Source organism: Motacilla alba, chromosome 8, assembly GCF_015832195.1.
Source record: "Motacilla alba alba isolate MOTALB_02 chromosome 8, Motacilla_alba_V1.0_pri, whole genome shotgun sequence".
In the NCBI taxonomy this organism is placed as follows: Eukaryota; Metazoa; Chordata; class Aves; order Passeriformes; family Motacillidae; genus Motacilla; species Motacilla alba.
This window is the reverse complement of record NC_052023.1, coordinates 28,581,155-28,600,100: the sequence shown is the minus strand read 5'-3', so window position 1 is coordinate 28,600,100 and position 18,946 is coordinate 28,581,155. Positions and strand designations below refer to the sequence as shown.

The following is an 18,946-nucleotide window of genomic DNA, read 5'->3' as shown; positions in this document are numbered from 1 at the left end:
GGTGCTGCCCCGGTGCCCGAGCCCCCGGGCGTGCCCGTGGAAGCTGCCGGCAGCAGGGAGGGCGCGAGGGCGCGTCCGTGCCGGTGCGTCGCCAGTAACCGCGTGTCACGGCTTGTAACCGCGGCAGGGCCACTGCTCGGGGACGTGCCGGCCGTGGCACACGGCTCCAAGGGGGGACGCCGGGAGGCCGCGCGGGCAGAGCGCCCCGGGTTCTAGTAAGTAACAGCCGGTGCTCTGTGTTGTGGTGGCACAGATCCGTTTCCTCGCAGTAGGAGGCCGTGTGTCTGTGGTGGCTGCCGTGCCGTCCAAGCATGTTTCTCTGTGGAGCGTGAGGGAGGGAGAAGAGCCTTTCCCCCCAGAGACTGCCGTAGGCTGTGCTCCTCCCTGTCCCTGCAGGCTCCTGGTGCTGGCAGGGGGCCTGGAGAGGAGCGTTGGACTGGCGCTTGCATCCTGTCCGTCCCTGCTGCATGCTGGAATGCCACCTATGGAGTGAGTATGGTGCCGGGGTGGAGGCGAGCTGCTAACAACTCTCTTCTCTTTGCCTTTAGCCCCGATGAAGAATCTTCGCAGAAGTTCATTCCCTTTGTCGGGGTGAGTGTTGCTGTCTCAAGCAAGCTGGAATATGTTCTCAGGTGTTAACCTAAGCTTACCAGGTTTCTGGAGTCAAGCAGAAGCCATTGGGTGCTCTAAGGCAGATGATCAGCATGACAGTCTGTCTGATGGTTGGATGCAGCTGCCTGATATTTAAGCAAACCCCTAAGACACTTCAACAAACTACAGGGTGTATTTTGCTTCTCAGACAGGAACGTGATGTGTCCCTGGAAACCTGATCAGAGGGATGCTGTGCCTAGCATTGCCCTGGTTGATTGTTTTGGCCGAATTTGCTATTCCAGTGTCATTTCTCTGCATGCTTGTCACTGATGGTTTCCCATCCTCTTAGCATCCCATCTGTTCCTGGAAGTAAAGAGTACATCCCGGCAGGAAGGCGATTTATGCCACTGTTATTTATTTGGGATAGTCCCTCGTTTTTCCCCCTGTCCTTAAGTGTTCCCATCTGAGGTGCAGTGTCTGGACGGGGCAATGTTTGTTCTTCTGTCACTGTGTTTTGTGCACTATATGCTCTTTGTCTTTTCTAGCTTCCCTCTCCTATTTGATCACGCTCTTCAATTCATTAAGTTGTAGGTGTAAAGTCATTGACCTGCAGCCAGAAGAAATCCCTTGGCTGCTCTTCAGCTCTGGGATGTCCTCTTCCCAGTTCCCGCTGCTGTCTTCCCCGCTGGCCTTGCTGTGCCTGCTCGGTGTGACCCTGACACGTCCCCTCTGTGTCCCCGCGGTGCGTCAGAGCTCCTCTGAAATCCCAAGGCATTTAAAGAGCTTAGTCTCTCTTGCCCTCAGGCTGACCCTGCTTTCACTCTGGTGTCTCCTCATAGTGAGAGTGTCTCTCTGCAGTATTCCTGAGATGACAGCCTGCTTTTGTTGGTTGATGGAGAGATGCCTTCTGCAAAGGCAGAGAGACACATCTCCCCAATTTGTGCCCTGCTGATGAGCTTTGCTGGGAACTTGTATCTCCCATGAACTGCAATTTCTAGTGATGGACTGTTCTTACAAAACAGCTGTTTCACCTTTCCCAGTAACATGGAAAGCCTAGAGGACTTGGAACATCCCAGACTGTTGTTGGGCTCTGCAAGCTTTTTTTCAGGACTGATTTAGTCCTGTATTTTGTGCAAGCAAATGGGGCTCAGAGTGTTTATCCAGTTTCTCTCAAATGATTGTCATCCTGACGTTAGCACTGCTTTTCCAGTCTGGATTTGATTATCTGAAAGTGGTGGAATTGCTTTGTTGTGTACATACCATTGCCACCCCCCAAAAAACTTGCCTTGAAAGCACAGACTGACTTCCTGTGTCAGTGGTGATGAGGGTCAAATTGCTGCTGCTTGCTCCTGATCCTGGAGCATTCCCGACACAGTCATGCCCTGTGGAACACATCTGGAGAGAGTGAAAGGGCCAATTGCAGGTGTCTCACAAAGTCTGAGGCTGGACATGAGCGCTGAGGCTCTTCCCTTCAGCTGCAGCCTGCTCAGAGCTGTTGGACAAGGAAGAGAGGGAGCCAGTGACTTCTGGGTTTGCAACTCCTGATGTTGGCCGCACTCTCGGCTTTTGGGGTGCAAAGCCTGGTGTCCTGCAGCTGGACTGTGCAGTCTCTGACCCAGAAATGGGCAGGGCAGTGCCCTGCTGCTCAGCTGGGCTCAAAGTGGTGGGAGTGGAGCCTTACAAGGGGCCAGGCAGGCACACAAGCCAGGCTCAGGCTGCCTTGGGCTGACAGCCAGTTGCCAGGAGAGTTAACAGGATGTGCCTCTTCCTGGAGGGACAGGGGGCTGGCTGCTGCAGCTTTCCTGGATGGAGGCCTGCTGGAACTGCAGTGTTCTCCTGCACCTCCCCGAGTGGAGGGAAGGGAAAATGTTTAACCTTGTGTTCCTCCCATGTGTCTGAACTTGAGCATCTTCAGTCAGCCAACAAGGAGGAAAAGGCCAGAAGAGATTTCCTGCCTGGCTTGCAGATCAAGGTGGCTGCAGGCAGTTTTCTATGTTGCTTGTCCCTCCCCTAACCCTGCTCCCCTTGTTCACAGCCAGTGACAGTTTGTGGAACATCCTCTTGGCATTTAACACGTACAGCACAAATGGCTGCTGCACTCCAGAGCCTGATTTGTTGCCCTTCGGGTGGAGAGTGGCCAAACTGAGCTGCAGCCTCCTTCTCCCAAGCCAGTGAGCCCTCAGGGAGCCTGTGTACGTACTGCTAAACTCATGGTGGCTTTTTCAAGACTGGATCTAAATGAGAATTCACCAGAGAGCCTGACAACTCTCCAGGATCTGCTGTTGAGCATATGTCTCCCTGCCCTCCAAACTCTGCGAAGCATTTTGCTTCTAAGAATTAACTGGGTTTTTTTGCCTTTTTTTTTTTTTTTTTGGACCCCATATTACAGAAATGTGCTCCCTAGCCTAGAGACGTGGTCCAGACATGGTTGTGTCTGAACTTAAGGACCTTCTGTTTTCAAACCACACAGCCTGTGTGACATCGTTGCTCATTCTGAAGCAGTTTTTATTGACCTGAGCTCCCTTGGCAGCTCTTTCCCATTTGTCAGCATTTGTGTAGGGTAGACGTTAGCCCTGGAGACAAGTTTCTTAAGGACCTTAAAAAGGCTCTCTTCTCTGCAGTGTTAAGAGTGATGATCCCTGTGTACCATAGCAGATAATCACTGCAGAAGGTCTCTGCTTTTATATCACCAAGGGCCAGTTTATCTTTCTGGACATTGTGTGTTCCTGGGAGTTTGTTTGCAGCATGTTCTGTTCCACAAGCTATTGCCAGTGACATTTATCATTGATCTTGATGTACCAGCTGCTGACTGGCCACACACATTTGTGCCCTTATTACAGTGTGATCTGGATCGTTCTGACCTGTCCATGTGGTGGTTTGTCCCTGTCTACCTCCAGAGGCTTTGTAGGGGCTTTATCTTCCTTGTTGGACACTTCTCTTGTTTAGAGGATAGATAACTCTGATCAGACACTGTACTTTGTTGCTTCTGTGGTTTCCTAACAAACCCCAGCTATGCTGCACCCTGGAGGTGGCTGCTCCTGAGCACTGGAAGCAGTGTGTCTGTAATTAGCAGGGGCATCAAAGCAGTGATGAAGGGATGTTTCTGACCCTTCTCCTCCCTGTGGTTGGCATAGCTTGGAGCTGATGGGCTGTGCAGAGCTGGGCAGGTCTGTGACAGCTCTGCAGGGTCTGTGCTGTCCTTTGGGTCAGGGAAGGGCTGTGAGCTGGCGCTGCTTGGCTGGGCATTGCCAGGACCTGCCTGGCTCTTAGAGGACTCCTTAACTACTCTGACTACAGGGACAGTGCCATGGAGAGTGCAGAGATGAGCTCGGCGCTGGGGTTTGGGTTCCTGAAGTTCAGGGGGCTCTTGTTTGATAGAGCTCTTCTGTTTTGCCCCCTTTAGGTGGTGAAGGTTGGAATAGTGGAACAATCTTCTGCAACATCGGGTAAGGACCATCTTGTGTGTGCTTTCTGTGTGCTGCAGCAGCAGGGGCCTGACCTCACAGGCTGAGCAGACCCGTCCATCGCCAGTGCCTTGGAGCTGGGAGGTGGAGTTGGATTTTATTAGCTCCCAGTGGTTTGTCTGCAGAAGGAGAGCCCTCTCTCTTGGGAGAGGCCCTTTTTTCTTTGTTACTTTACATGGAGCTTCAGGCCAGCTGAAATTCCCACACCTACATCCAGGGAAGCTCTACTCTCACGTGTGTGCAAACACCGTTTTTCTAACGTTGTCAGTGGGGTGGATTCACTGTTACACTTGTTTGAGGTTCCTGCTTCAGCCTGAGGAGGCATTTCATCAGAAGTTCATGCCTGTCTCCCTGCAGTGGGCTCAACTGCTGACTAAAATTGATCTCAGTGCCTGGGAACTTCAGGATGGGCAAAATTTTAGACCCAATTATTTTTTACTGGGGGAGTGCAAAGCTGACATGCAGAAGGATACTGTCTGCTTACATACACAGACATGGAGTGGTGCTGTTTTGTCAATGTGAACTTATTTTTTTCCTCCATATACACAGGACTATTGTTTTCCTTGTGTTGGGATTGTTTCTTGTTTTGCTTCACTGTCAAACCTAGATTCTTGTGGCCTGGGTGACACGCAGGTTTGTGCATGGAGGCAGCCCTTCTGTGGGTCACTCCTTGCTGCCACAGTGCTCCCACCATCCTAGAGGGCCGGCAGGAAGGGGATGAAAGCTTGGTTGTGGAGGGTGGAGGCAGATGGGATGGGGAGATCCCTGTGGTGCTGGATTCCAAGAGTGCTGCTGCCCTGCAGTGGTTGCTGGGGGAGATTCCCTGTAGGAGGGAGATCAGTGGGCTGGGCTGTGGCTGTGCAGGAGGCTCAAAACCAGCCGGGAGCAAACCCTAGGAGAGCAGATGCCAAAGGAGGAGCCCCGAGGAGTGTCAATGTCTGTGCCTGACTTGGACCCAGATGTACAGAGCCCCTCGGAAGTGTGGAGCCAGTCAGAACTGATGGGCCAGCTGACCTCTGGGTTGAGTCTGAGCAAAGCCTGTGCAGCGGAAGCATGGACAAGGAGATTGAGCTTTATCCCAGTGTTCTGTGCTGTGAGACAAACCCAGACAAACAGTTTGACTTCCTTTTTTTTCAGGTGACTCCGATGACGCAGCTCCCTCAAGCTCCGTGGTTCTTTCTTCCACCCCGCCTTCCGTGTCTCCTGCTGTGAAAGAAGCCTCCCCCACGCCCCCTTCCTCACCATCTGTTACAGGCAGCTTCTCCTCCCCAAGGTAAACCATGTTTTGTCTCCTTACGGCTCCATTGGTTGGCTTATCTGGCATACACGTGGCTGAGAGCTCCAGAGGAAAACCCGTAGTTCTTCCTTCATCCCTAGCAAACATTTGGAGTTGTCACCTTTCCCCTTCACATCTATTGCCTCTGGAGTGACCGTGTCCTTGCTGAGGCTGCCAAGGGGCTGGGGAGGGCAGGGGGGATTGTGCACTTAGTGGGAAGGCTGCATGTCTCAAGGGCAGGATTCTCTTGGGAAGATATGTATTCCAAAGAATTACTGACTCTTAGTACAGGTAGGTGCCAGCTAATCCCTCATGACTGTCGTGTTTGTAATGGCCAAGTGAGTGGAAGGTCAGAGTGACTTTTGAAGGAGCTGATGACTTTCTCTGTGAGGGTAATGCTGGCAGTTGTAAGGTGGAACTGCAGCTTTCATTCATGTGTGTGCCTGAAAGCACATCTGAACAGCAAGGGCGCTGCACCTAGAGGTAATACTAAGCCCTGGTTTAGCTGAAATTTTTAGGGGTGAAAGGAGGAAACCCTTAGAAAGCTGCCAGTAAGATTTGCCCTGGCCAGGACTCTTCATTTGTTGCACAAAATGTTGGTGTAGCTGTCTAACACTTTGTGTGCAGCTCTAATACTCAGAGGCACTTGGTGAAGTTCCCCTTGATTTTGTTTACTCCCCTGAGCCTCTAAGGGAACATAGCAGCAGTCTTGTGAGAAGGGGAAACTAGAAACATTTGAACTCTGCAGTTTAGGAGAGGAGAGGAAAATGGTAAGCCACTCAAGGTGTGCAAAGTCAGGGGGGTTTGGGTTTGTGGAGGGTGGCAGAGCACTGGGACAGGTGCCCAGGGAGGTTGTGGACTCTCCCTCTCTGGAGACATCCCAAACCCACCTGGATGCATCCCTGCATCACCTGCTCCAGGTGACCCTGCCTTGGCAGGGGGTTGGACTGGATCGCCTCTTGAGGTCTCTTCCAACCCCAGCAATTCTGGGGTTCTCTGAAGCTGTGGCACGAGAGCTGGGGGCACAGAGTGACACTGCTAGAGCTCAGTTAAAGGGGAGAGAGGAAGGGACCACGCCTGCCCCTGCTGCTTCTGTGGCAGCAGCATCAGCAGGCCAAAGAGGGGTCAGACAGATTCACGGACAGCAGATCCATTAATGGCTGCTAAAGGATGTTTCAGGGACCTCCCCTCTAGCATCCCCAGTCTGTGGTTGTCAGGCTGTGGAAGTGCCAGGGCATGCTCTGAGGCTGGGCTTATGTGCTCTCCCTAAGTAGCATCCCCTGCTGTCCCTGTTGGGGACAGAATGGGGACCTTTCATCCCACCCCAGGGTGCACTACAGCGACCTTTAATCTCTGACTTCTTCAAGTGGCTTAAGAGCTCCCTTTTAACAGGAGGCAATGGAGATGTGAAAGTGCCAGTTTAGGTGCCCAGCACTGGAAGGTGTCAGTGCCCGTTCACCTGTGCCAGGGGCCCAGTTCCCCAGCCCCTCCTGGTGTGTCCCTGTGGTTTGGTGGCAGGAGAGCCCCGTGTGCCCCAGCAGCAGCTGGCTGGCAGTGCAGAGAGCTGGGGGCTGGGCAGGCTCCGGGGAGCAGAGCTGAATTCTTGTGTGTGAGCTTTGTGTGTGGGTTTTCCAAAGGTGGGAGTGGTTTGGAAACTGGTGCCCCCGAGCGTAGGGTATTAAAGCTGTGAGCCATGGATGTGATAAATCTGAAACTGACACCCAGCTCCAGGAATCTGGTACTTTTTGGTTTCATACTGTGTGGCAAAATCATCAAGAAATGAGGAAGTGGAGGTTCAACATTGTTCCACCTCCCCTGCTCTCTAAGTGACAGCACAGGGAGTGGAGGGTGACCCAAACTGAATGATTGAGCCGTGTATTTAACTGGGAAAGGAACATAAAATCTTGCCTGGGCCTGGTGAATATGGGGATGCTTTGTCTTTATGACTGAGTTGAGAAATGTGATGCAAAGGAGCCTTACAACTCAAAGCAGCATCTCCAAAGCATCATCCTTAAAGAATCTCACTTCTGAATATTGCCCTGAGAACCATAACCCTGGTTTTAGTCATCAAAGATGAACTCTGCTTTGCAGTCTGACTTTTAGCTGAATAAATGGCAAAGAAAAGGAAATGATTTGCTGAGAAGACTGTAAGGGTGGGGTGTCCTTGTTTTACCTTGAGTTCCTTATTAGACGGGTGGTGCAGAGGGATGCATATTTCATTCAAGATCACAGATTTATCTTCCTTAACAACTGCCATTTCTCAAACTGGGGACACAGACTGGTAGATAAATTTAGGTTTTTGCCTAGTACTTGTGTATTATTCAACGCTGATTGTCACTGTGTAGGAAGAAGTATAGGCTGTCACTTGTAGGTCTGCTCCCCTCAGGGTTATCAGTGAGAGACAGGGGCAGGAAAGGGCTGGAGCTTCCCAGGCAGCTCATCTTACCTTTGCTGGCTCAAGAAAGGGCTGGCAGCATGTTTTGGTGATGCACAGCTGCTACCACGTGATGCACAGGAGTTTTTAACAACAGAGCATCTCCTGAAATCTGCTGTTGTTTAGCAAACGTCACAGGATTGGCAGAACATTTTTTTCCAACAGTGGAATTCCCCAGCAAGTGGCAAAGCTTGGGGATAGGCAATTGCAAGAAGCAAGTCAGGGAAACCGGGAACTAAGTGCCTGATGTGGAGGGACCTGCCGAGTCCTGGTTCACCCCAGCTGAGAGTTGGTTTTGGCAGTACTGTGCCTGGACAGAGTCACTCATCAGTGCTCAGGGGGCAGCAGCAAGGTGCTTACAGCCTGTTTCCCCACTCAAAGGTGAAGTAATCTGGGCCACCTCAGGAGCTGCCTTTGCTGCTGTGTCACAGAACTCAGCATTGTCTAAGGAAAGTGCTTGTGTGCTCCCTTTCCCTCTGCTCGCCCTCGTGACTGCAGCAGGTCAGCTTGTCTCGGCTCACTGAGGTTCTGTGCAGTGGGACCCAGGCTGCAGCTCTCAGGGGTGGCTTCTTGGGCTTCTGTAATTGCTGAGTCTCACTATGAAATGTCACTGCCTGACTGCCCAAAGAGCCAGCTGTTTATCCTCTGACCAGCAATGCAGCCACTCTGACAAAGCCCTGCTGAGAGGCGGGAATTACCACCTCCTCTTGTTCCCCAGCCAGGGCCTCGGTGCTGAGTTGATGGGCCTGCAGGTGGATTACTGGATTGCAGCTCCCCCCGTGGACAGGAAGAGAGACCCGGAGAAGAAGGACCCCTCCACCACCAAAAACACACTGAAATGCACTTTCCGGTCCCTGCAGGTCAGCAGGTTACCTGCCAGCGGCGAGATCGCCACCACGCCAACCATGTCCATGACTGTTGTGACAAAAGAAAAGAACAAGAAAGGTAAGGTGTCCTTCTGTCCCTGTCCTGCTGCTCCAGAGCTGCCTGACTTGGCAGCGCTGGATTACAGCGCCTCAGTCCTATCTTTAGCCCCAAAATCCTGATCAGTTGGTGAGGAGTGACTGTGGGAGGTGATAGGGTTTGAAAGGGTGGTTCCTCTGAGAAGGTGGAAAGGGGATGTGTTCACTCTGATGGCTGAAGCTAAGATAGTCTAGCCCAAAAGAGCAAAGGTGGGGACAGAGCAAGGACATGCAGAAGGCCATGCCTGGGCAGTTTCCCTGTGTTCCTTGGGAGCCTACTGGTGCTGTTTTGGGATATTGGATTAGATAAGAGGCAGCTGGTGCTCCAGCCACCAGTGAGGGTAAATGAGCCCCTCCTTTCTGGCAGTGTGCTGGAAACTTGGGATAGCTTTACTTTCTGGGATGATATCTCCATCCTATGAGCCTTTACCTCAGAAGAGCCACAGAGAATGAAAGAGGCATGTAAGGGAAAACAAAAGCCCAGCAAGTATCACAGATCCCTGTGAGGTGACAAAACAGGAGTACCCCCTGAACTGCAGTCTGAGGCCTCCCACTCTCCTCCTGCACCCGCCACCCCACAAGAGCCAGTGAGGGCATTCAAAATGTGCAGCCAAGTCCTGGGAGGAGCAGCTGAACTGGGGGTGTTCAGCTCAGAGAAAAGGGTGACCTTATCACTCTCTACCACTGCCTGAAAGGAGATTGGAGCAAGGTGGGAGTCAGTCTTTTCTCCCAGGTAATGAGAGACAGGGCATGAGGAAGTAGGTTTGCCAGGGAGAGATTTAGATTAGCTATTAGGAAAAATTCCTTCACCAAAAGGATTGTGAAGCCCTAAAAGGGGCTGCCCAGGGCAGTGGCAAAGCCACCATTAAAAGATGTATAGGTGTGGCACTTGGGGACATGGTTTAGGGATGCGTTTGACAGTGTTAGATTAGCAGTTCAATTCAATGGCCCTGGAGGTCTTTTCCAACCTCAGCAATTCCATGATTTTATAATTCTTATGCTTTTGCACAGAATGCTTTGTGGGTCAAAAGGAAGTAGAAGATAAATACTCTCCTGCTCTTAAACTCGTGGCTTTATTTTCTCAAAACAAACTAACAAAAGGGCATTTTGAATGTTGTCAGGGATTTTGTATTTGCTCCTGGCCTTGGTAATGTGAAACATTTTAGAAATTGAGAACAGCTCTGCAACAAATTATTTTCAAGGAAGCACAAGGCAGTTCTGCATTTACATTTTGCCTGCCAGTAGCTGTGCTTCACAACATCCTCTGCCTGTGGGCCTGGGAGTCGCTGCTGGTGGACTCTGAGAGAAGGCTGGCAGAGCCTCCTGGGCTGCAGGACACGGGTGCACAACCCTGCAGCCAGGTCACTGCCAGGCCAGCACAGCTGTGGCCCTGCTGGTGCTGGAGCTGCCAGCCCTGGTGACACCCTTTGTAAGTGTCATGCTGTTGGGAGAGGCAGTCCTGAGACACTCCAAATGTTCTTCCCTTGGGGTGGCCCAGCCTGCAGCAGACAACAGCACCAGCTTTTGTGAAACCAGTTTGTACATCTTTTCTCATGCATCTGGACAGTTCTTGGACCCTTTGTTAGTTCTCCTTATGCCTTCCCTGCCCACCAAGTGCCCCCATTTTGTAATCCCTCCTGCTCTCCAGGTGTCTGTGCAGCCCAGGCTGTGTTGGGCCGCAGTCAGTGTGCTGGCCTGGCACTGCAGATGCAGATGTTTTCCCGGCATGGTGTCCCAACAGAGCAGGAGTTACTGAAGGTGCCCTTTGGGGTCAGGATTATGAGCTGGGAAGGCTTCACAAAGAGACATTTAGGAATAAGATGCTCATGTGCATCAGTGATGGTGCTCAGCACTGACAGACTCCTGCCAAAAAGGGAGGATCTTAGGAGTAGGAATTTTCAGACAGGAATGTTTAAATGCAAAAGCTCAAACAAGAATCAGCGCGCCTCCTGTGAGTGGCACAGATTGACCTTGTGCTGGTTTGCTTTTCTTCCAGTGATGTTTTTGCCCAAGAAAACAAAGGACAAGGAGGTTGAGTCAAAGAGCCAGTGTATTGAAGGAATCAGCAGGCTGATTTGCACAGCGAAACATCAGCAGAACATGCTGCGTGGTGAGTGCAGCACTTGCATCCCTTTGGGTGCTGGGGCAAGGCTCACAGGCTGTGATTGTCCTCCAGGCAAAGGGCTGAGCTGGTGTCCTGCCCCGTGCCCTGGAGCCAGCGTGGTGGGGATATTCCTGGGGAATGGGCTTCGGTGTGTCCAGCCTGGGAAAAGGCTTCAGTAGGTCTGGGATGTGGGAAAATCCTCCTTTAGCTAGCTCAGAGTCGATGCTCTGGATGAGGACAAGGGTTGGACAGGGCTCCATTTCCCTCTCTGTCATCCCCTGCTTCTCTTGCACATCTGGTGCAAGGGTTGGTTGGTGGCAGGTGGTGACGTTGTGGCTGCTCCTCTGGGCAGGACACTGGCACGTGCTCATGCTGCAGCAGGAGCCGTATATGCATCTGTAGACAGACCTGGAGTGTCTGTCAGTGGAGCTGGGCACCCGGGAGCAAAAATACCCTTGTAGCCTGTTCAGTTAGTAATCCCCAACAGAGGGACCTGCTTGGGTCACCTCCTTCATCCTGGCCAGGTCCCTGTGAGACTGGCAGGCATGAGGGGTGCTCGCAGGACACGTGTCACCTCTTTGGGAGAGTGGATGTCCTGGTGAGAGTGCCAGTGAGGAGAGGCTGATGTCCATCTCTGTAAGAGCGCATTTGCCCAAAAAATAAAATGAGGTGTGCTTAGGAAATCTGAGAAGCCGGATCAGGTGACACTGAAATCAGCAGTGTGGGGAGCTCTGGTGTCAGTGAGCGATGCTGGAACAACAGCCTGAGCTGTTCTCCCCAAACCTGGTGAGCTCCTCAGCCTTTCTCCCTGTGAGTGCAGCTGAGTGGGGCAGAGCAGCTGAGCGTGGCCAGGCCTCCCTCTGCCGACTGCAGGGGGATCCTGGCAAAGCTGCCTCGGGCTGGCCACTTCCCCTCAGCATTTTCTAACTCTGCTCTCTTTTTACCCTCCCCTGCAGTCCTGATCGATGGGGTGGAGTGGAACGATGTCAAGTTCTTTCAGCTGGCAGCACAGTGGTCCTCTCATGTCAAGCACTTTCCCATCTGCATATTTGGACACTCCAAATCCAACTTCTAGCTGTGCTCGGCGCAGGGACCTTCTGCCCATCCCGAGGACTGCACACCAGGAGCCAGGAACTGCGTGCCAACTCTGACTCGCGTCGCTCTGCCCTCTCCTGCAGAATTAATTACAGATGTGCTTGGATTACTTTTGAATTACTTTTTTCTATTAACTCTTAAGTTTACTACAAAGGAAGGAAACCCCTTTAAACAAAGGCAAAAAAAAAAAACCAAACCCAACCAACAAACCAGTCTTAAATATAGATGTGCTGACAACGTGAAGTCGTGGGGGAGTTGGCAGGAGCAGGCAACCTGCCCAAGAACACCTACCACTTACGAGCAGATAGCTGAGTAACTGCACTGCTTATTAACCTGAGACCTCATTGGTGTGAGTGGGCTGGGGGAGCCGTGGATCAGCTCGAACAGATTTTGCAGAAGATCGTGCGCGTTACGTACGCTTGGCCCCCGCTCTGTATTTCTAGGAGAAAAGGATGGCCGGTCTTTCTTCCTGCTGCCAAAGGATGGGAGATCAGCGAGTCTGGAGGGAGTTCAACTGTCTGGTGTGGAAAACGAGCCGCTTGCAGAGTTAGGGAGGTCTGGAGAGGAGATCCCCTTCGGAGCATGAAGCCTGCCACGGGGAGAGGCAGGTGTTGGTGCTGAAGCGATGCCTGAGGAGGGTTGGGCAGGAACAGGAATTAGGGAAACACTAAATGTAAGGAAACTCCCGTGCCCCAGGTCTGTGACAATGACCAAACCCGGCCAGTCTCTGTGTTCCCCAGCTGGCTGTGCTGCTGAGGGGTGCCACGTCAGTGGGGTCGCTGCTATTTACATACTCACACCGATTATTTACCTGTCAATAAAACCTCGTCCAGCCTCGAAAGGGAAAGGATTTTTTTCAACAGCTGCAGATTTTTTTTAATGCTTTCTAAAAAAAATAAAATAAAATAAAACCAAAAAATAACAGGAAAAATATTAATTTGCCAAAAAAAACCCCAGAAACCCAGGAAGATGAGCTGTTGTCTGTGGAGTGATGCATCACTGTAGTGGCTGAACTGGGAGCCAGCCAGGCGCTCTGTGTGTCCAGCTGCCTTCCTGCCCATGTGTCACACTGCACACCTGGGGTGGCCCGGGCTGCTCTGTCACGTGGTGGGTGGGATATGGGGAGCAGGGTCTTGTTGCCGTGTGGAAGAACAGACATCTCTGGCATTTCAGGGTAAGAGACTGAAATTTCTGATGGGCCCTTTTGTGTCCCCCCTCGCGGGCAGGCCAGGCTCTGTGAGCATTTCCAGAAGGCACTTTCTGAGGGCAGTGATGCTTTTCAACTGTTTGGGTTTTTTTGTTTGGTTTTTTTTCCCCTGATCCCTTACCCTTGGGTTTCCAAAGGCTTGGGGATCCCACCTTGCGCTGCAGGGCGGGTCCTGCTCGGCGTGGGGACCACCCGGCTCCCCAGGGCAGGTACTGGTGGTGTGCTCTGCTGGCAGGGAGCTTCTGAGTGAGAGCTGCATCTTGTGCCTGTCACAGCTTGGGCTGCTTCACCAGCTGATGTCGTGAAACCTTTCCCAGCACAAGGGCAACCTCCGTGGGTATTCCCTTCAAACCACGCGGGGAGGAGGACGCTGTCCCCGGCCTGGTGGCACGCTGCTGGGCAGGACACACTGTCTAGCTGCAATACTTTGTTCTCCCTGCCTGCTGTGGGCTGGCTCCTGGCTGTGGCAGAAGCTGGGCTGTAGGGGGATGTTGTCGTGTCCCACAGCTGATGTTTTTGGGTGACCTGAGCTGATGCTCTGGGGCTGCACAGCGTTGCCTAGCAGCAGCAGCGTGGGAGAGGGTGTATAAGCACATCACATCTTTATCGAGGCTGTTGCATCAAAAAAAAAGCTTTGTAAAGGAGATTAGTCAGTGTGTGATTTCTCGCTCGAATCTCACGCTGGTGTGACGAGGGTGATTGGGCTGGGTTCCAGCTGTGTGCACCAGGCCTGGGCAGCTCTGGTGGTGCTGCTGCACAGGTGGGTTGGACTGACCGACTGCAATAACTTTGTTTACTGGGGGGTGAGGGGAGAACCATCACTGTGCTCCTCTTTGTATTTCAACCTACTGTAAAGAAAAAAATCTGGTAGCTAGGACAGGGTTTCCAGAGTCCTGCCTATCAAATGCGTGTTGCCCTGCTGTACTCTCTGTGTGTGTGTGTGTGTACGTGTGAGAGAAACACTTCTGCTGGTTGCATTTCATGTTGGTTTGTGTTTTGTTCTAACTTTATACAAGCAAATTCATCGGGAGACTCTCTGTACACCCGAGGGCTTGATTTCCCCTGTGTGGAAAGCTGTTGTTGCTCTGAACTGCGTCTTCCATGCAAGAAAACATCCTGACTCCTCAGCCTTGTTATCCCAAAGGGAGTCCAGCAGTGGCAGGCTGGGCCTGCCTGCGGGCAGCTGTGTGCCCAGGGGTGGCTGTGGTGTTTCCTGGCCCTGGAGGCAAGGGCTGGCATGCAAATTTGATGGCACAGCTCTGATCAGGTTGTTGTGCCTCTGTTGTTTTTCCTGTGGAGCCGCTTTGTGCAGCTGTTTCTTTCCCTGTCTGGAGTAGAAACAGGTTTCTGTCTCTTGAAAAATGAGTGTCAAAGCACATGGCTCAGACTGCTTTGGGAAGGAGCTTTAGATCTGGTCCCGTGAATGAGTGACTGATCTCTGGTTTCCCAGCTTCCCCACAGTTTCTGGGGAAGTTTCTTGCGGGGAGTGAGCTCCACTGACTTGAAGGATCGCCGCTGTGGGATGAGGGAAGGTTTCTGGGCCAGCAGAGGGCCCGTGCCTGCAGAACCGTGCCAGCCTGTGGGGTTGGGTGGTCGTGGCCATCCATGCCAGCGAGCGCAGAAGGATGGCTTAGAGCAGAGACAGCGCCGCTCTGCGTTCAGCTCTGGAGAGTTTGGGCAGGGAAGGTACATTTGAATTGAAGAAACTCAGGGGGGCTATGTCCCTCATGCTTGCTTTGGAGCTGTGCGGTCTGACAGCAAAGGCAGGGCCTGGGGTGGGCAGCACATGAGTGGATCTCTAGCCAGGAGGTGCTTTGAAGGTGGTGTCCCCTGGTGCGTCCCTTTCTCTGTGTCCCAGAGCTCACCCCTGCCGCCCACGGGGCCGGTCTCTCCTGCCCCTCTGGCTGTGGCTTCTCAGAGCTCTGGTTTCTTTTCCAGCTGCTGTGGGCAAGGCCCCCGGCTGGCTCCGGGGCGAGCCCTGGGAGCGGCTGGCTCCGCGCTGAGCTGACCTAGTTTAGCAGCTCTGGAGAGCAGATGAAAGATGGAAGGGGTTTGTGGCATCGTGTTGCAGCCCGAGCGCTTCCTGCTCCTCTGGCTTGAGTTTCCTGGAGACAAAGGCTGGGCTTCAGCCCTGCCAGCGCTCAGTCAGGGCTGGCTCTGCTGTGGTGCTGGTGGTGTCAGGGACAGCTCGTGCGGCTGCTCCGGCTCCGTGCTGCAGTTCCCATCCAGTTCAGTTGTCACTTCACATCGCAGCGGTGACTGCGGAGCCCTCCTGAATTACGCATGAGTTCGGGGAGAACCGTGCTCTCTTCGGCTATGTTTTACTGCTTTAGTTAGAACACGGGACACGGCTTGTGGCTTTACCCTGCAGAGAGGGCAGGGCTAGGTGGCTGGCAGGTTTCTGGGGCTGAGGAGATGTACCTGTTTGCTTTCCATTGTCACACTCAGCCAGGAACCACGCTGCCCTGTGCTGAACCTGTGATTGCAGCAAAGGCCCCGCCGTGTTTCTCACCAGCAGCCTGTGCTGGCGGCAGCGCTGGAGAGCCAGGGCGGAGGATGTTGCACCTGGAGTCTCCAAAGTTAAGAGGGAAATCGTGACAAAAGGCAGCAGAACCAGTGGTCTTTTCCTGCTGCTTGGTGTGCTAAGGGATTGGGAAACTGGGTTTAGGACAATGGGGCCGTGCAGCTGTAAAGAGCTTGGGGCCCTGGAGCTTTCTGGAAATTAGCTTGGATGGATCTGTCCCCTTCATCTGGGGGTCTTGACCTCAGCAGATATCTGAGTAGTGGCATTTTAATGTAACACTCCCTCTGGGCTTAACCTGGCAGGAGAAGGCCAGAAAAGAGCAGCAGCATCTCCTGGAGGTTTCCTGGAGCCTCTTCAATGGTATTCTCATGGGAGATGTTCCTGGCAGGGCTGGCTCCTGCAGGAAGGATCACTCTGGTGCTTTGGGACAGACTGGGGCAGAAGGGGACGTGCCAGCTTGTAGAGCAGCAGGTCGCTGGTTTCCTTAAGGAAGAGCACTGTTCTGGGGCCACATCCACTCAGCTGCTGGCTGCAGCCCTGGCTGGACAGTGGCTGGAGCGGGGCCTGCCTGGCTGCAGACGTGCCCCAGCCGTGGGGCAGCGCCTGAATCCCGGGGCTGCGTGCCACCAGGCTTGTCCGGACCGCAGCGTGAGAGGGGATGATACCACTTTGTAGATTCCCGAGCTGTCCATCTGTTTCATTGTTGTATTGTTTGGGTTCTAGGGTTGTTTTTTACGAAGACAGATTAAATGTAAATAGCCTTTTTTTTTTGGAACAAACTGCAACGTGCTCGACCTCGTCAACTATTTTATGGTACTAATGCAACACTAATAAAACTGGACATGAAAGCACACACCCGTCCCCTGAGTCGTCTCTCAGCAGGGGCTGCTCTGGCATGCCCGGGGCAGTTGTTTGCAGGAGGAAACAGCAGCATGGCTTTCTGCCGTGGGGGTTCTCTTGTGTTATTTATCCAGCTGCCACTTCCAGGGCAGAGCTGGTGGATTGGCACGTCCTTCCCAGCACCGAGCCCTCCCGTAGTTTTTGCAGCCCTGCTGCTCTCCCGGCTGCCTCCTCTCCCAGAAGGATCTGCTCACCTCCTGCAGCTCTCCTGGATATGACAGCCCTCTCCAGGGCTCAGTCCTCACCGCTGCACAGCAAGGAAGGACCAGGCTGGTGCCTGTTTCTGATCTGGGGCTGCGTTGGATGGACACGCTGGTGTTGGGGTACCAAGGGGGGCATCTCAGGGGGACAGACTGAGGCTGTGGGAGCCCGAGGCTGTGTGTGCTCCTGGGAGGACTGGGACAGGGACAGGGATGTGTGGGATTCCAAGAACCTAGGCTTGGTGCTGCGGAGTCAGAAGGTGAAGGGATGAAGGAAAGAGGAGAGCTAAGCTGTTGTTTTGAGGAAGTTGAAGAAGTGAGAAATGGCTGCAGTTCTTAGGATCCAGGATGTTGGAGGCAGAAATGGGAATGCTGTGCTGGAGCAGCCTGTATCCTTGTGCTGTCCTGACCCAAGGGTGAGGGATGGAGGGGTGACAGCTGCTGGAGCAAAGAGCTGGGGTGAAGGGAGCCCCTCAGAGCAGGCCGGGCTGCTCTCAAGGGATGCAGGTCCCGGTGGATAGCTCAGATGCTCTGTGTGGCCCGGCCAGGTGCAGGTGCATTTATGGCCCAAGCCCTTTGCTGGAAGAGGGGACACAAAGCCCACACGTGGTGGCACAGAGCAGGCATTGGAGCATTCCAGGTAGGAGGAATGGGGGTAGCTCAGGAGAGGGCAAGATCAGTACTCTGGAGTGCAGAAACAGCACCTAAAGCCACAGAGGGGGTCTGGCTGGTGGTGAAATGGGGGAGCAGGGGGGCACCATGGGAGAGCTGGGGGAGACAAACATGTGAAGGCTGTGTTCTGGCTGTGTATTTTCTGCACAGGTCCAGCTGTAAACTTGCACTGATGGCCTGGCTGTATGAAAGAGGCACATCCTGAGCATCACCTTTTAGAGCCCGCGGAGGAATTTGTCTCAGCAAGCAAATATGGGTGTGAGTGGAGAGGACTGGCGTGGTGGGAAGGCTCGCGTGCTGCTGGGGGAAGCAGAGCACCAGCCCCACATTAGCAGGGAGAACACCAAGCCGAGCGCCCTTTGCACACTCTCCTGTTGCCTGGAAGAGAGGAGAAGGAAATGAGGGCTGGGGTGGAACAAGAATGACTTTGGGTCGGAGTGTACCAGGTTGCGTGCAATGGGCCTGGAGAGCCTCCCTCTTTCACATGCACTGGGACAGATGAATTTCTGCCAGGCAGCCTAGGACTGGGCTCTCAAAGCACTGGCATCTTTCTTTTGCAGGTCTGGGCCTTTCTCAGACCACGCGCTCAGACCTTCACTACCACGGGAGAGGTGTCAAATGCAAGTGCTGTCCTGCCAGCATGCCAAAAGCCCTCTGGGAGGTCTGGGTTTGCACGGTGGGAGTCGGTGGCACCCATGGGAGCGGGGTTTGGTGGTGGGAGATGGGACTTTGCAGGAGCTCGCTCCTTCCCAGGCTGAGTGTGGCAGCTCCGGCTCCCCTCCCTCCAACTGCACAACACCCGGGCCCTGACCACAGCTGTTGCTTAACCTGGAAGAGGAACAGCAGGGAAGATCCAACACGTTTTTCTCGCTATCATTTAAAACACGATTTAGCATTTGGAAAAAGTAATCAACGCCGTGTGGCCGTCCGCTTCTCCGCGTGCAGCTACCGAGTGCGCTGGGATGCGATTCGTAAATATTTGTTCTGGATAATTTTTCTGTGTCCTACTGGATTATTTTCAGCTCGGCAGAGCGGCTGCAGCAGCAGCCTGGGGAGGCCAGCCCTCGTGTCCTGCGGTGTGCCCGGCGCCTGTGCCGGCACGCGCTTCCCCGGATGGCTCGGGAAGGAGGAAATGGCACGGCGGTGCTCCCCGGCGCACTGACCTTTTTTGGCTGACCGATTTTCACCCCCAGAAGTGTTTTTCCTCACTCAGCCGTGCTCCTCGTGCGTATTGGGAACATAAAAGCAGAGCCCCGTGCCCTCCTGGGATCTGAGGACTGTCAGAAATTCGGTGATCAGGGTTGTTTTCCTAACACACAAAGCAAATTTTAACAAGAGCCCTTTTCTTTCTGAAAAATATATGTATTTTGGCAGATGTCAATGTTTTGGGCGGTCTTATGTAGGTGTTTCAGTACTTTGTGAGAAGCGTGTTTAGAGTGCAGGCAGCAGCTCTGCCCAGCCCATACCCAGTAAAGGCTATGACTGTTTGCACTGTTGATCACGTACTCCAGCAAAGA

At 53.2% G+C, this 18,946-nt stretch overlaps 1 protein-coding gene across 12 annotated transcripts in view; it reads left to right on the top strand.

Moving 5' to 3' along the window:
- Positions 1–12,117, top strand: part of PACS2 (phosphofurin acidic cluster sorting protein 2) — a 73,052-nt gene extending 60,935 nt beyond the window's left edge. For all 12 annotated transcript variants that reach the window (XM_038144011.1, XM_038144010.1, XM_038144015.1 and 9 more), the window contains 6 exons: positions 549–591; positions 3,995–4,037; positions 5,193–5,328; positions 8,484–8,710; positions 10,724–10,837; positions 11,788–12,117. In XM_038144011.1, coding sequence (XP_037999939.1) covers positions 549–591; positions 3,995–4,037; positions 5,193–5,328; positions 8,484–8,710; positions 10,724–10,837; positions 11,788–11,906 — 682 coding nt within the window. In that variant the 3' untranslated portion in view covers positions 11,907–12,117. The remainder of the gene's footprint in view (positions 1–548; positions 592–3,994; positions 4,038–5,192; positions 5,329–8,483; positions 8,711–10,723; positions 10,838–11,787) is intronic.
- The last annotated feature ends 6,829 nt before the right edge of the window (positions 12,118–18,946 follow it).